Source organism: Hippocampus comes, unplaced genomic scaffold, assembly GCF_001891065.2.
Source record: "Hippocampus comes isolate QL1 unplaced genomic scaffold, H_comes_QL1_v1.1 scaffold18, whole genome shotgun sequence".
In the NCBI taxonomy this organism is placed as follows: Eukaryota; Metazoa; Chordata; class Actinopteri; order Syngnathiformes; family Syngnathidae; genus Hippocampus; species Hippocampus comes.
In genome coordinates this window covers 256,291-273,157 of record NW_017805014.1, presented here as the reverse complement: position 1 = coordinate 273,157, position 16,867 = coordinate 256,291, and the positions used below count along the sequence as shown (strand labels likewise).

At 43.9% G+C, this 16,867-nt stretch overlaps 1 protein-coding gene across 6 annotated transcripts in view; it reads right to left on the bottom strand.

Moving 5' to 3' along the window:
* Positions 1–16,867, bottom strand: part of nrxn2b (neurexin 2b) — a 285,878-nt gene that overhangs the window by 149,186 nt on the left and 119,825 nt on the right. For 5 of the 6 annotated variants that reach the window (XM_019863281.1, XM_019863279.1, XM_019863275.1 and 2 more), the window contains 3 exons: positions 13,702–14,003; positions 8,273–8,296; positions 3,502–3,663 (listed from right to left, as the gene is read on the bottom strand). In XM_019863281.1, coding sequence (XP_019718840.1) covers positions 3,502–3,663; positions 8,273–8,296; positions 13,702–14,003 — 488 coding nt within the window. The remainder of the gene's footprint in view (positions 1–3,501; positions 3,664–8,272; positions 8,297–13,701; positions 14,004–16,867) is intronic. The other variant, XM_019863276.1, reaches the window with a different exon arrangement.

The window sequence follows — 16,867 nt, the reverse complement described above, 5'->3', positions numbered from 1 at the left end:
CACACACACACACACACACACACACACACGCACACACACACACACAGGCAATGGGCTAAGACGCTCACTGCATGTCTTTTCCTCAGCTTGCTGCAGCTCTGAGGTTGAAAAGGTTGAGCTGGGTTTTTTTTAATTTTTTTTTTTTTATCTTCAGGGATTTTTTGGGGGAGTGTTAAAAAAAATAAAAACAAACATAATACCAACGTGACACCTATTGCACCCTTGGTATACAGTGTATATAAAAACTAAAACTAATACTAAAACGAATTTTAAAAACACTAAAATTGAGCTTTTTTTTTTCAAATAAAACTAACAAGCCTGCTCTCCAAATTAAAACTAACCAAATTTAAAAAAAGTCAAAACGATCATGAAAAATCAAAAACTATTATCACCCTACTATTGACCTCCATGGTGGAAAAATGACATCTTGGATTGTGTATATTTGGTTTGGTGAACTACAATCCTTGGCTTGATGAGAATACACAAGAACTAACTCCAGCGGAAGTAAAATATCAAGAGGCACTCAGAAACCTCTATTAATATTTCCTTTCGAACCACAGCTCTTACATGGATCTCCCGAGTACCTAATCAAGTGTCCAACAAGTGGAAAGGATGAAGGAATTGAGGTTTGATGAGATGGAGAGGGCGGTAGTGAGCATCACGCTAAAATGATGTTGTCACACACACACACGCATGAAAAAAAAAAAAAAAGGTGACACTGGGAGGAGGCTGTCGCCCAAAAGTCAATAAGAAGTTGAACGGGCGGGGTCGAGGCAGTCGGGGAGGTGAGCGAATTCACCCAGTGTGAGGAATCAGTCAAAGAAATCAATTTTTAATTTAGGCCGCAGCCAGGATGGCAAAGATGGCATTGCGACGGCAGCACTCCTACCCTGGACTTAATTACACCAAAGTGGCCGCAAGAAAGGCAAACGACGAGGGAGATGTGGGGAAGATAGAAAATAGGGGGTGGAGGGATAAGGGGAGTGTGAAATGGGAGAGCGCAAGGTCACAGTCTCGGGCGGCTGCGGCAGATGGCGCAGAAAAAAGAGAAAATTTGTGTTGCTTGGCGCATAATGCACAGACCTGTGATTCCACACACACACACACACACACACACACACACACACACACACACACACACACACACACACACACACCGCTGTGTGTCCATCGCTTCCATGACGCTGGCGACTGATCAAAAGCATGAAGACTGACCGTAACCGCTGCTTATCTTCACACTCTCCAACTTATTGATGCACATTATGAGGTCATGCATCGTGCGGCTTTGTGCGACACACACACACACACACACACACACACACACACACACACACACACACACACACACACACACACACACACACACACACACACACACACACACGTTAAAGGCGTTCAGTGCTTTCTTTTTTTTTTTTGGACCTCTGCAAGCCGCAGGGTCCCGCCGAAGCGTGTCAAAGGCGTTTGACCACGACGGTTGCATGAAAGCCTCGCCACAGGCCGGAGCTGTCGATAAGCCCAGCTGAAACACACACACACCGCGACACCCCCACCCCCTCCACCTCCACACACACACACACACTTCCTCTCCAACAGAGTGATGTGTTTGTTAGAGCTCGAGATGTTGAGCTCTAACTCGGGGAAAAAAAGCTCTGTGTCTTAGCTAGGGATGTTAGATGCCACTTTTATTCAATTCACCGATACCAAGTACCGATACCGCTGGTATTTTTGAAACACCATAATTACAACTGACACTGCTCAACAGTAAATTTGAATCAGAGTTGGCTTTATGTGCCCCTAGATGTATTTTTGACGCTGAAAAAAAAAGATTCTTTTTTTTCAGGTGCATTATGTTTTTGAGATATTTTCATTTTTTGTTTTTATCCATAAAAATTCGCGTGATCCGGATTTTACCATGCCTTGTAATTTACAGCTCTGACGTGTCAGAAAAAAAAAAAAACATTCCACCTGTTGCCGAACTCAAACATTAATTCATAAATATTACAGACTACATATTACTGCTATGACATTCCAATCATGATTATGAAAATGTGATTTGCGAGAGAAAAAACACGGGCAGATTGAGAATCTGCAAAAAAATTCATCTACAACCGTTTACTTGCATCTTTCGGAAATAAAAAATTGTGGACCACTACAGACCCTACCTTAGACATTTCTGTCTTCCTTTCTCACACATGACAATGAGTATCAGTGGCTGGTATCGGCAGCCTTCATAAGTACCCGATAGCTTCAAAGATGGCCGTTATTGGCCCAATACCGCTACCAATAACACTTCAGACCAAAATGCAACTTGAATATTCGTATTTACTTTGCAAATTTTGCTCATTTAAAAACTAAACATCAGATAAATGTGTTTCCATTTACAATATGTTTTTTTCTTTCCTTTGACACTGCTTTGAGGGGTTGGCTCAATTCCTCAGCGCACCCTTGGGGGGGGGTGGCGGGGGGGATCCCTCCGATAAGGAAGCCAAATGCGAAAAACGGTCTATTCTACAAGCATAATTAAGTTGGAGTGGGTGATTACGGCGAGATCCATTAAAAGCGATGGCAAAAGTAATTACTTATTCAATCAGTGCGGCTTTATGAGAAAATGCGGCGGCACCATGTTGCCGCGCCTCTACACAAGTCATTACCTTTACAAGGGCATAATACTTTCAACTGTGATTGTGCCTCTTGATAGCTTGTTAAACATTGATGTAAAAGCCAGGAAGGGAACAAAAATATATTTCTCCTGCGTGGGTTTGTTGGTTGTGCACCTTTCTGTGGCGCTTCTTCGGGAATTGAGTGAGAAGCCACATCCACATTGTGTTGTTTAAAAAAAAAGAAAAAAAAGAGCAGGAATAAATACAAAATTCAGAACGCAAATGTGGATGGCACAGAAATGTCACCCACAGGGGGACAACAAGGCACTCTAAAACACCAAGGCCAGGGGATGCCCTGGTCCACACGCTGCCTGTTGAGTCTGACTTTTCCCCCTTTGTTTTTCTTTTAAAACTATTCTTGCTCTTCTGCTTTTCTCTATGTGGCGTGCGCGCACTCACAACCAACAGCGAGGCACTCTAAAGCGGCTATGGCAGTGGATTATCAAGATACATTTTGGGGGGTTGGGATAGGAAGCTAGAGTTGATTTGTGTGACGTGCGCACACTCATAGCCAACAACGAGGCACTCTAAAGTGGCTACGGCAGTGGATTATCAAGATACATTTTGGGGGTTGGCATAGGAAGCTCGAGTTGATTTGTGTGGCGTGCGCGCACTCACAGCCAACAACGAGGCACTCTAAAGAGGCTATGGCAGTGAATTATCTGAAAGGAAGATGCATTTTGGGGGTGATTGGCAGAGCTGGCTAGAGTTGATTTGTTCATGTTAAGGGTTCAATCAGAACCTTTACTTTTAATCGATTATTATTTGGGGTTTTTTTTTGTAACATAAAAATCCGTTGAAATGTCAATTTCTTTTGCCACCTGCGGCTGAGACTTACGTCTTTGAGGCAGCCCATGAAGTTGTTGCTGACGGGCGATCCCGGCAGGTCGGCGGTGTTGGGGCTCCCGCCGATGTAGAAGAAGTCGTCGGAGCCGAGCATGGTGTAGTCCTCCTGCGTGTAGCCGGTGGTGGTCAGGATGCCGTCCACCGAGATGGTTACCTGGCAACAGGCATGGCAGCAGAACAGATAAAGAGGTGGTGGGGAGAAGGGGGATACGGAATCGACGGGAGAGGAATTAGAGCGATGAAGACAAAAAAAACAAAAAACAAGAGACAGAGACAGTTGAGTGGCTGGTTTGTGCCCGAAGTGCTGGTCCATGCTTGTTTTTGTTTTTTTGAGAAAAAAAAATGGACGCTTCTTTTTAGAGTGCAGTTGTACACTCTCTATGATCAGCCAGCTCATTTATTTTATGTTGAGATGTATGTTCTTTCATGCATAGTTGCAGATTGTGGGTTGCAATTTTTAATGCCGACAAAGCAACAAGCGCGATGAGTGCCCCTTACATGTCTGAACAAGACGGCTCGGGCTTCAACCATTGAGTCACTTTGTAATGCTCAATTACTGTATTTCTTCTCTTCTTGTACGGTATTTCTTTTGATTTATTCATTTATTTATTTGCTACTGGACTCTACAGGTCCTTCTCAGCCGAAGGTCACGTTTCTCTGTTGTTGTTGTAGTACTTTCCTACCAAACAGAGCAGCTCATTTTTATGTCTGCTGTCGCTCCCCCCGGCGACTTGTGTATTGGGAGCGTGCGGGCGGGGGCCAGGGGGCGTTCTATCTTTTCTTTTTTTTATTTCACTACCTCCTACATGACTTTTTAAAGCCTGCAGTGAAAATTGGAGCTTAACACGTTGGGTGGGCATTGTGCTGTTTTGTTTGTGGTCGTGTTGCTGATTGATAAACTGCCAGACACCTCGCAAGGTCTCAAATACAGAAAAATAAGTAATCAACAGTCAGTGAAAAAGCTTCATAATGGCATGTGCAAAAAAATGCCGCACCGTGTCATTATTTCCACAACAGGAGTTAGGGCCTGTTGTTTTTCCAAAGCAATTACTAAAAGGCATTTTCAAATCAAGTCTCCTAAATTTGTTATTCAATGAAACTCCACGCCTGCAGGGGGAGCCAGGGGGCAAACTACATTTGAAATCAATGCAAGAATGAACACTTAGACTTGAAAAAAAAACGGTTGGGTCACAAACAACCCCATGATGGGTCTTAATGGGACGGACCCCACTTGGATAATTTTAACACACCTTTTTGGGTTATTGATTTCACTCCCATATAATTGGATCAAATGAATCAACCACAAAAACAACTCTCGCTGATTGGATTGTTAGAAACAAAACAATTTTTTTAATGGTTTGACAAGTATAAAAACCACCTGAAAAAATTGTGGTTTTGTGGGTGATTCATTTGAGCCCAAAAACTGTCAGATTATTTATTTAGGTGGCATTGTTTTGTGGGTTAATCATTTGAGCCCAAATCAGTCATTGGATGAAAATAACCCAAGCAGGGGCACTGGCGTCATTTTCACCAAACTTTTGGGAGTTTTTCGTTTAACCCAAAAGTTGGGTCAAATGAATAATCCACAAATGAATTTGAAGAAATGGGGCGTTGTCCACAAAATAACGACAACAAAAATCGTTTGTTTGGTACAAAACAACTCACTTTGACCTCAAAGTTGGATATAAAGAATAAACCCAAAACACAACCAATATTTTGGAGTTATTCATTTGACCCAACTTTTTAGATCAAATGAGTATCCCAAAATGATTTTTCAAATGACCAGATTGGGGTGATTTCGGTCAACTTTGACCCACCAATTTTTTCCCCCCATTTTTAAAAATTCATTTAACCCAAAAAATTGGTTGAAACGAATAATCCACAAAACAAACCAAAAGTATTTCATGATTTCTTTCTTTTCCTTTTTTTTTTTCAGGGGCGGGGGTTCATTTCACCCAAAAAGTTGAATGAAACTGACCCACGTGTTGGGCGGCCCCCTATGAACCGGCAACTGGGTTCATTTTGACCCAACCGCTTTGAGAGTGGACCATGTAAAAAGATTAACTTGCTGGCAGCACAATTGTAGAGAAACCCAGCGTCGAATAAATGTCACAGGAGTCACGTCAGTATTTTGAAGACACAAAGTCAGAGTCAAAGGGAGGATGAGAGTGGAGATTCAAAAGATGTCTGGCAGATTATAATTTTGTGGCGTGTCGGTGTGCGTCAGATCCACATGTGGGTTAGTAAAGGGGCGGGTTTGGGTTTGTCAGGCGGTGAACACACGCGGTTAGTACTGTGGTCAGTAAGGGGAAGGTTGTTAGTGAACTTGCAACGTTACCTTAGTAGCACATTTACGTGTTTTTTTTTTGGGGGGGGGCAGTTAATTAGTCGAATTGAATTAGTCGAGAGAATGGGTGACGGATTCTTCGCTCAAACCAAAGCCATGTTTGGACTGCAGATGTGTGATTTTGATCCGAACAGATATACAAAAGAATCCAACCAAGTTTACGAAAAGGCGATGCACACAAGCCATGCACTTCACGTGGAAAGATGCAGAAACGTGTTACTGGAGGCGAACACGAGAGCACGTGGATGGGGAGAATCAGTCAGGGTGGTATTAAAAAACACACCGCAGGAGACACATGCAAAGAGAGGACAGAGTGGTCATGGATTAGCTCAGCAGTTTTTTTTTTTTTTTTTTTAATTTAAAGGGGTAACAAGAGCACCAGGAGAGGAAGGACATCAGCGTGTATTATATCATCACGCCAAATTACCTTTAACTAATGACAGAACATTGCAAATGCACTTGTTACTCTCGATGCAGCACAGAGCAAAAGAGAAAGAAATGTGTGTGTGTGTGTGTGTGTGTGTGTGTGTGTGTGTGTGTGTGTGTGTGTGTGTCCTCTCTCTCCCAGCTCCGAGCCACCCCGCTCCTTTTGTTTCCATGTGTGAGGTCGTTATTGGTTTTAGTTGGTTAATTTCAAACGGAACTAAACAAGAAGAAAAAAAACAAAACAAAAACAAAAAAAAAACAGCACAGAGGGGGAAGGGTGGCGGCTAACGTGTCGAGTGGCCGTATTGATTATATTAGAAGAATTGATATATGCATGTATATATGTTAGCCGTGATATATACAGAGACATATATGCTCAATGTAATCATTTGAGAAAAGGGGGGGGGGTCAAGGTGGGGTGGGGGGTCATGCAGAAGTGCACATTAGTGTTAGTATTTATGACGGCTCGCGCGCACACAGTCCAGCTCTTGCAGCGGAGAACATCAAAAATGGACTGAAGGCAGCTCCAGTGGAATCTGTCCATCCTTCTATCTCAGAGGTGTCAAAGTCAAGGCCCTGGGGCCAGATCTGGCCCGCCACATCATTTTATGTGGCCTGCGAAAGTAAATCAAGAATGTCAAGTTCCATGATGCTTGCTAAAGTCTGAACCAAAATTTCATTTTTTCATATGTAATCCACAATAACAGTTATTATTTTTGACTTCTGATTTTAAAACTAGTTATTCATCAATTTGTTGTGCGCTGTGTATGTAATATGTGGAGGGGATTAAAAATTTGTAGGTTTCCCAAAATTCATAACAGCCCTCCAAGGGACACCGTAACTACAATGTGGCCCACGACAAAAATGAGTTTGACACCCCTGTTCTATCTCACTTGGCAATCGATGCAATTTTAGAGTGCCTCGTTGTCGGCTGTGAGTGCACGCATATCACATATAGAAAGGCGGAAAAAGCGTGTTAAAATATATCTATGCATATGTATAAGTCCGATGTGATAGCTTGAGAGCGCCTCATTGTCCACATGGAAAAACCCCACTCTGACCCAGTGGAATATATTCCAGCTAGGCTTCAAGTGGAGCTCAAACATGTGATGGTGTCAACAACACTTCTCTGTGGGGTGTGACACATTTTTTTTCATTTCACTTAAGCCAAAGCTATTTTGTTGTATGAACGGCAACGGATGGACACACAGGGTAAGTGTCGTCGAGTGAAAGAGCATCAAATTGCCGCGCCCATTACGAAATGTCACTGTCATACATCCATTAGTTGGAGTAAATCACTTCCGGACCCATGGTGTAAAATCATCTAATTTCTGGTGGCACCCGGATGGATATGCTCGGCGTGGAAGAGCGGTTGGGAATCACTGCTCCAGTCGAAAGCAATTTTTCAAATGAATAGATCAACGTGAGCGAATGTTTGTGCTACGCTGACATTCACTGGAGGCGCCATCAGAGGATGTTTGTTCACCCGCTTTACAAGTCTGCTGCGTGCGCTCACGTCTCGGGGGTTGCTCTTGGAAAAACAAATCAGAAGGGAGGGTGAGGGAGGGAGTCAAAGGAAAAAGAACCCAAAACGAAACACTTTTCTAAAGCTCAATTTAGACTATAATTCTTTATTTCTTCATAGGGCTAATGCGGAAAGTCAAGAAAAAAAAGAACCAAAGCGGAGAGGGGGGGGAGATAAAAGAGAAAAAAAAAAGCAAAAAAGTCTAGAAAAGACATTGGAATTTTGGGAGACCTCTTTGGATGTGTTTCAAAAGGTAAGGAAGAACTGGATGGCAATTACAAAAAAAAAAAACAACAACAAAAAAAAACCAGGCAGAATTTGGCAGCTACCTGATGGCGGATTGAACATTGAAAAGCAAACAGAAGAGAAACGGGGAGGAAACATACCAAAAAAAAAAACCCAGAAGGTCAAACCAAACTAAAGGACAGTTAGAATGATAACTACCATATAATGCAGTTTGTTTACCATAGCGTGTCCGATGCCTGCGTGCTACGGGAGAAAACAGGGAGGGGGAGGGAAAGGAATAAAAAAAAAAAATAATAATGACCAACCTTAAACTCAGGAGAACACACTTGATGCCCCGCCCCCTCCTCCCTCCCCAAAAAGTGAAAGAAAAGCCATCTTCTCTCAAAAAGTAAGCGACAGTACTGTCAAAATGCACGGAAAAGAATGCAGCGGCTTCCCTAACGTCATAATTAAGATCCAAATCAAGAAATAAAGAAAAGAAACTCAACAGCTACACTAACTACGGTTTTGCGCAGATCTAGAAAACAAAAGAAAAAAAAAGGGGAGAAAGGATAGCACATTTGTTAGTATGTTAACGTTGCAGGTTAAGTCGAATGGTTGACATTCCGTGGATGACACAGTGTTAGTTAGTGGGAGGGAAAAGCGCAACTGGAGAGGCCAAACCAAAGCACCAATGAACAGAATCAAACTGGAACAAAGTTAGACTTTGTTGTTAGTAAAAGAGACAACAGTTAGCAAAAATTTGGACACAGGGATTTGTGCGGTGCTTATTACATATGTGTGTGTGTGTGTGTGTGTGTGTGTGTGTGTGTATGTGTTCACGACTGGGACAATGCACCACTACATATTTTTTTTTTTTGCGACATTCATTTGAAATTTCCGCAAATGGACACAAATCAGCCCAAGTTCAGAGTGAAAGGTAATCAATCAAATCAGTAAGATGGAGATTCATAATAAAACGAAAAGCTTATGTAGTTTGTGTGTGCGGCACCCTAAAAAAATAAGAAAGAAACAAAAAGAAAAAGAAAAGACTGTTGTAGAGTTAGTACAATTCCATTCTTGACAGCATTGCCAGGAACCCTATGGGGAAAAAAAAATCAAAAAACATGAAAATAAGAAGATTGATATGAGTCAGTACAAGTCTACTAGAACAGCTGAGCATTCTTTTGGGTTATTCAGATGCACTTGAAAGGGTGGCAGGTGTGTTTTGACTCCCATTTAACATTATTTCCGATCGGCCACAGTGACGAGGGTGTGTACAATTATGCAACCATATTATCGAAGCTGTTTTTTTTTTTTTAAGTTGGACAGGTAATAGGGCATATTAATGGTGGAAAAAACGTTTTGAAATATTTTATCCTGGTTTCTTTTTTTTTCCCCATCCAAAAAAAACTTTTGAAACGGATCGTGTCGACTTTTTCGATCCACGGTGACGTCACAAATGGCATTTCTCGTGTTATAATTCTGACGGTTCGTCTTAACGGAGTCAGATTCTCAGAGTGGCTCGTCTCGTCGCGTTTCCCGTCTGATTGTACGCCGCGAATGGCACGTTACCCCGATTTTAGGTGTGCAAAACGCGAGTGGAAACGTCACGCAAATGAGCCTCGCGTCCATGTTAAAAAGGCGCGAAATACGAGCCAGGCAGTCAGTTCCGCCGCCTGTCTGTTCAGACGCCGGCTAAAAAGCGGACTGGCCCAGTTCTGTCACTTGCGTGTTGAATCTCCGCCTTGTAAAGTCGCATCAGGGATTACAAGTCGCCTGTGTTGTGTTTCGCTTCGATGAGTAACAAACTGCTGTCTCTCGTTTCCCTCCTTTTTGCTTTAGGTCTCACATTGCGGCGTTCAAATCTTCTCTTGTCTTCTGGTCTCGACTTCCCGCTGGAAACGACAAACCACGTGTCCTCAAGCGGACAAGCGTCACCGGAAAAGTCCATTTTCCAACTTTCCCGTTTGGGGAATTTGGTGTGGAAGAACGCCACCGCATCACCACCATCACTTGGCTTGCGGTGCACCCCGCTCACCACCAGGCGGCACTGCAAGCCCGTGGTCATCTGGCAGATTTTCATTTATTTCCCCCAAGCCCCTCCCAGCCTCTGAGAGTCACCTAATTGTGCACTTTGCTGACAGCTACATTATGCTTATGCAAAACAATGATTACAGAAACAGGCAAAAAAAAAAAAAAAAAAAAGGGGGGGGGCAGGACTGATGACAAGTTTTCTTCTTTCGGACATGAATTAAGGGCTACGTGGAGACATTTCTTCATTATACAGAAATGTAAAGCAGATTAAAGCGCGTATGGGGAGTCGAGTTAGGGTCAAAGGGCATTTGGCCCATCTGCTAGAAAGCACCACGAGAGAGTCACACTGTTATTTGCGCAGATTGGCTGATATGGTTTGTTAGTTCTGGCTCCAAATGTATTTATACTAATCCCCCACCCCATCGCGAGGATTACGTTCCAGACTCCACTGCTTGAAGTGAAATCCGCGCCATCGAAAGACCCTTTTTAAATACTCCCTAGGCATGCTTTTTTTTTTTAAAGCATTTACGGCACATTGACTTATTTGTAAAATAATGCAAATGATAACAAAATTATTGCACAGCCAGTGTAACAGGCTATTGATCCCTGGATGTGGTTACAGTAAACAAATTGTGTTTATTTCAACCAAATCTCACTCATCATCTCACAATACACATCAGTGAACAGACGCGCATGATAAAACCAACCCAGAGCTGTCACTTTCTGCAGGCGTAAAAAGCAGGATTGAAGAGGATTTAATGTTTCATCATTTTAAGCAAAACAATTAACTGATATACTTTCTGTGTTCAGTCTTCTTTCAAATTTACACTTAGAGGAAATAGTTTTTAAAAAACGTTAAAAAAAAAGCTTAATTCGTTAAAATCTATTGCCTGAAGAAATTTTTTTTTTGTTGAATTTTATTATTATTATTATTATTATTTTTTTTAGAATTTAAAAAAGACTAATTCATGATAAATAATTGAACTATTGACCACATCAACTCCATTTTTGGTCCATTTAACTTCAATTGTTGGCCTTGACCACCAAAGTTTGCCCACCCCTGATTTATATGAAATATTCTTCGTCAGAAAGAAAACGTGGACTCATCCGATCCGAGACAATGCTCCATTTCGAGCAGATCCACGTCGGGTGAGCAGACGAATAAACACCTTTTCTTTAAGTGCGATGCTCCAAGTTCCTTTGAACTGAAAGCAATGGAGAGAGACAATGCGTGCGTGTGCACGTGTTGCTCATTATGATGCACTCGGTGGGTCGGTGGCTCACGTCACGCCGCAAATCTTTCCCACTCGTGTCGGCTTTTGAAAGTCATTAGGCTCGTGTCGCTCCGCTGATCCGACAGCGCCGCCACACCTTCCACCCGCAATTCACGAGACGTCTCGAGTGCAGCGCGGAAACCTATGTGGCTTGTCACTTAGAGATGGGGTTGAGGCTTCATCAAGTTGGCCACAACTTCACCCTTGGGAACCCTGTTTGGTTTTAATGCTCGTCGACCTATTTGGTCATTCAGAGTTGCCCGCGCCGGCCATTATTAGCTCTGACATGCCATTCATTCCAATTACAATTAGCCTCCAAAATGTGAGCTAGTAAGCACGACGAGTGTAAGTGAAATGGATTGTGTCTCACCGTCGCACTCGGCAAGTGCCAAGTGATGAGCTCAGCAGATACGAGATGCGCAGGCACTTGCTCGACGCACGCGTGAAGGCCATAAAACCTGGTGAACGCTCTCAACCAATCTTTAGCGTTAAAGAGAAGCTTGGAAAAAAAAAAAAAAGGTACAGTGGTACCTTGATGTCGAGCTTTCCCCATTGACAAGAACCGAAATTGCTTTATCAGTTTTGACTACAGAAAAATGTTGTACACGAACGCAGTCAAGAAAAATTGTATAAAGACGCTTGTAAATTATACAAAGATGGTGTTAAAAAATGGACTCTTGTGTCATGGAAAATTTGAGAGTGCAACTCCGGGCAGTGTGTTCCTGTACCTTTAAGAGTGAATCGCAACATATCAAGAACAAAAGCGAAAGGTGGAGGTGTGAAACCAACTGGATGTATTTCAACAAGTGTATTCATCTGTTAGCTGTGTGCTTTTAAAGAGGCCATATCATGCTCGTTGAAGCTTTCCACTGTTCACTATCGCCGATTGCCCAGAGCAAGCAGCGAAAGGTGGAGGTGTGAAACCAACTGGATGTATTTCAACAAGTGTATTCATCTGTTAGCTGTGTGCTTTTAAAGGGGCCATTATCATGCTCGTTGAAACTTTCCACAGTTCACTATCGCCGATTGCCCAGAGCAAGCCGTCCCTGATGACATGGCCCTTCTAAGTAAGCGAAATCAGGACAAGGGCAAGTTGTGGCCTGTAGCAGCTCCTTGTGAGCATTCTCATTTTCTGTTTGTGTGCTTGACTGTTTGCATTGCTCAATAACAGTCAAGAAAAATTGTATAAAGACGCTTGTAAATTATACAAAGATGGTGTTAAAAAATGGACTCTTGTGTCATGGAAAATTTGAGAGTGCAACTCCGGGCAGTGTGTTCCTGTACCTTTAAGAGTGAATCGCAACATATCAAGAACAAAAGCGAAAGGTGGAGGTGTGAAACCAATTGGACGTATTTCAACAAGTGTATTCATCTGTTAGCTGTGTGCTTTTAAAGAGGCCATATCATGCTCGTTGAAGCTTTCCACTGTTCACTATCGCCGATTGCCCAGAGCAAGCCGCCCCTGATGCGGGAGCCACAAACGTCGGGCCGGGAAAACGATGACGCTCCGCCCGTTCGAGTGAACGGCACCCGGTGTGTCGAAGGAGCCACTTCTCCCCGACCGCGGTGCAGAAATCAACGTGTTTCACTGGTGGCTGCTCTGAGAAAGTAGGCGTGTGCGGGGGTGGTATGGAGGTGGCTCCTCATTTTGTGATGTACGAAAGTAAGGGTCCTCACGCAGTCATTTTTTTTTTTTGGATTGGGAGGGGCAGGAATTGGCAGGCCTGATCCGAGATGGGTGAACAGAGAAAAACACCACGTTGGATATGGCTTCCCGCGGAGTGCCCCACCCGATTTTTTTTAACATGGCTAAAAGCTCAAAATAGTTGATTTCGCATGACATGGCCCTTCTAAGTGAGCGAAATCAGGACAAGGTCAAGTTGTGGCCTGTAGCAGCTCCTTGTGAGCATTCTCATTTTCTGTTTGTGTGCTTGACTGTTTGCATTGCTCAATAAATGACTCAAATTGGTGGGCGGCTGCGGCGCTCTTCGACACAAAGCAAAAAATATTGACCAAAACTAAATAAATCTCCCAAGTCAGGGCTCCACTGTACTTCAATCGTGTTCGGGAAGCACAGCAAAAGAAGAGCATTTCAATGAGTGCCCCTGTGAAGTGATAAAGTGCCTTGAACTTAATGGTAAAAGAATCGCCGTTAGTTTCACAAAGAGGAAAAAAAGAGAAGCAAATAGCCGACTGCGAACCTTGAAAACTAAATTTAACTGAAAGTGACAGATGATTCAACAAGCAGAGATAATCATCGGTAGCGGGCAGACATTCGACTCCCAGTGCAGTAAATCAGCGAGTAGACACAAGCCAGCGATCCAAAAGCGAGTGATTTTTCCGGGGCTGCGTGTTTACCTGACGCAGGTTGCGGGTGACGCGCACGTCATGCCAGGCGTTGTCGTTAAACTTGCCGTTGACGGGCTCCACCAGGGCCTCAAAGGCCCCCGAGCCCAGGTTGATGACCAGCCAGACGGCGCCGCTCTTCAGCGACAGGTTGACGTAGTCGGCCGACTTGCCCGTGTGCAGCATGAGGCCGTTGCGCTGCAGCGTGCGGAAGGACAGCGTGATCTCGTCCGTGCTGCTCTGGATCGGCGTCAGCGACAGGTCGTAGCAGAAGAACTCGTTGCCCTTGAAGGTTGCTACGGACTCTTCCTTTCCTGCCGGGGGCGGACGAGACCGAGACAAGGGATGAGAAACGCCACCAGCACCGTAAGAGGAGAAGAAACCAACAATGCATCTCAAACTGTGATCTGAAGACAATACCACGTTAAAATTATCATCCAACGTCGAAATAAATGGCGTGTGGATGATTTGATGCACGCTGGGAGTCTCCTTAAATGTGGATACTTCTTGAGCAATGCCATCAAAGGACAAGAGCACACACTTGGCAACAAATGAATCTGTAAAAGGCACACTCCCCACGCAGTTGCTTCTCCAGGCATGCATTTGTACACACCTCTGATCTAATATTGCCAGATGAAACCAATTAGCTGTGCTTATTGACTGCGATGATGCGGCCCGTATAAAAATGTCTCCACCGAAATGCCTTTCGGATGATGCACCAGCGAAATATTCTGCAGTGTTTCATCTGTGAGATGAACTGATTTGCATCACAGCAAAGTAGGCTACAAGAAAGAAAGTGAGGTGAATACATCATGGGCTACCGAAAATCCTGTGAGGAGAACCTGACTTCCTTCACTCATGAAATGCCAAGGACGACCTAAGACTACCTTTGGAATCAAAACATTCAGCGTTAAGGTGCAGTGATGTAATTTGACACATTTTGTCACTGGGAGTGGTGATGACGAAATGAAGCTTCATGAAGCACTGCGGCTTTCCAGCCAATCGGTTTGCCTGTGGTTCAAAGCTGCTTCATTTATTCCACTTCAAGTGGTCAAGAAGACCAACCAGTAAAATACACAGAATGACTTGAGGCTAAAACCGTGACAAGACAAACATAAGAAGTAGTATTACAGTTTTAGCAGTAAGTTTTTAGCGCAAATAGGGCATAAGTAAGAAATACAACATTGTAAGCACAATGTTTAAGAGCATAAATAAGTAAGAGTCTAAAATAGGGATTGAATTCAGGAGACCTTGACTGGAAGAGCAACGCGCTCTCAAGTACACCAGCTGAACATGTGCATGCCGACAACAAGCGAAGCAGAATGACACAATGACGTCTAAATGGAAAATAAAGTGCCAATCCTACACGAGTACTTCAACACTCTAAGTATTCTTTTCCCACGCACAGTGACTCTCTAACTCGCCAACTAACTTGAAGCTCACAACAAACGCTGAACACACCCGCAAAGCGGCACGAGATCTCGAGTGCTATTTGTGGAGTCACGATAACTTGAATGACACACTGACATCAATCTAAGACCTCGTTTGTCACCGGTCAGAAGATTTTCTTGACTTCATTTGGCACTCCCACACTTGCTTGAGACACGCTCCGAAGCCTCGGCACATCTCACAATATCACTAAATGGGAGGGGTACAAATAGGTCTGATGCTAACGCTGGCTAACTCATTAGCTTGTAGCATGTAGTGCTAGTCGCCACTTGTTGATATAATTGTGTGTGACGTTGAATTTGTGCTAACCTTATATTGGTCGGGCCACTACGGTTTCAGTTGGATTGCAAATTTAGTGAAAGCAGACAGAATTATGAGCTAATCGAGGCTCTGCAAGCAAACGATTGCTATCGTAACTGAAACTGGACCAAAATAAGATTCAAAAACGGCGAATAAAATGAGCACTAGTTCAGTTGGTGGACCATCAACTCCGGTTCGCCTCCAAGTTCGGTTCCAGCAAAATCTCGGGTGTTGCCACAAGTAGCCATGCCGGATGTCATTGCCGTGTGCTTCCACAACCAAAGATGAGTTATTGTCATCATTGCCTGGAGGGCAAGCCAACACACGCGTTTTCCGATGGCTGGGATGGAGAAACGTCTCTGTCTCCCAAAATTGACATTTGGTACACTCGTAAGTGAAGTGTGAATTGACGCAGAAAAGAACCATGAAAGGAGAAACAGAAAGAAATCGACGGGAACGTGGGAGGGAGGATGCGGCGGGGGAGGGGATGTTGGTCGGAGGTCGAGGCGCCCCAAACAAATCCAAAGTAAATCCTCTTGAGGGAAGCCTTGTGGCAATGCTGATTTTGGCAGTGCAAAAGTAGCCATTTTCAATCACGGACTAGCTAAGTATGTTAACAGTGAGCTGATAGCACACATTCTTCTTGTTTACACCTCTTTCGCAAACACAAGACGGAGAGTGCGAGATCAACCCAAAAAGGGCGACCCGCTACCGGCTCAGATGCCGTCCACTGTTCTTACCAACGGCAGGGAGGTGACGTCGCCATCAGCTATTATTCACTAATAGCAGTGATGAGATGTCACTTTGGGGTTTCACAAAATGTAATTAGAAGCCAACAATTGCCTCCACCTTCTTAGGTGTCGTTATATACATGAAGCGCCGTCGTGGAGGCATAGGCTGAACGTGATCGCTTGATAGGAGTCAGGACCCGCACGCACGAAGCGGAGACTAAAGTGCCATCAAGGTCTCAATTAACCTCACGGTAAGCCCCGGCTACATGGAGGAAACTGCCCATTTGAAATGGAGTCTCACATAATAGCCTCTTTATTATTCATTTACTGTCTGCTGTCTGATTGCTGCGCCTTTGGGACACGGCGAGTGCGTTTCCGGAGGCTCGAGGAGATGATCCCCCACACAACGAACAATGGCTTCATGAGGTGTATATAAGCCCATAGCACCTCTATGGTAAAGCAAGTCTGACTATGAAAGAGATTTCGCATTCCGCCAGGCCTGGCTGCCATCTTTTGTCATCCTTTGTCCGATTGAAACTTTCAATCGTGGATCTCGCTCATTTATGCCAACCCTGTGACATCTTTTTACACTTCCGAGAACGCACCTGCAATCGAGGCCACCGTGGCACCACCTGCCGCAGAGGAGGATTCCGGCTGCCTCGCTAGGTTTCTGAAGGGCCACTTCACTCTCAAAGAGC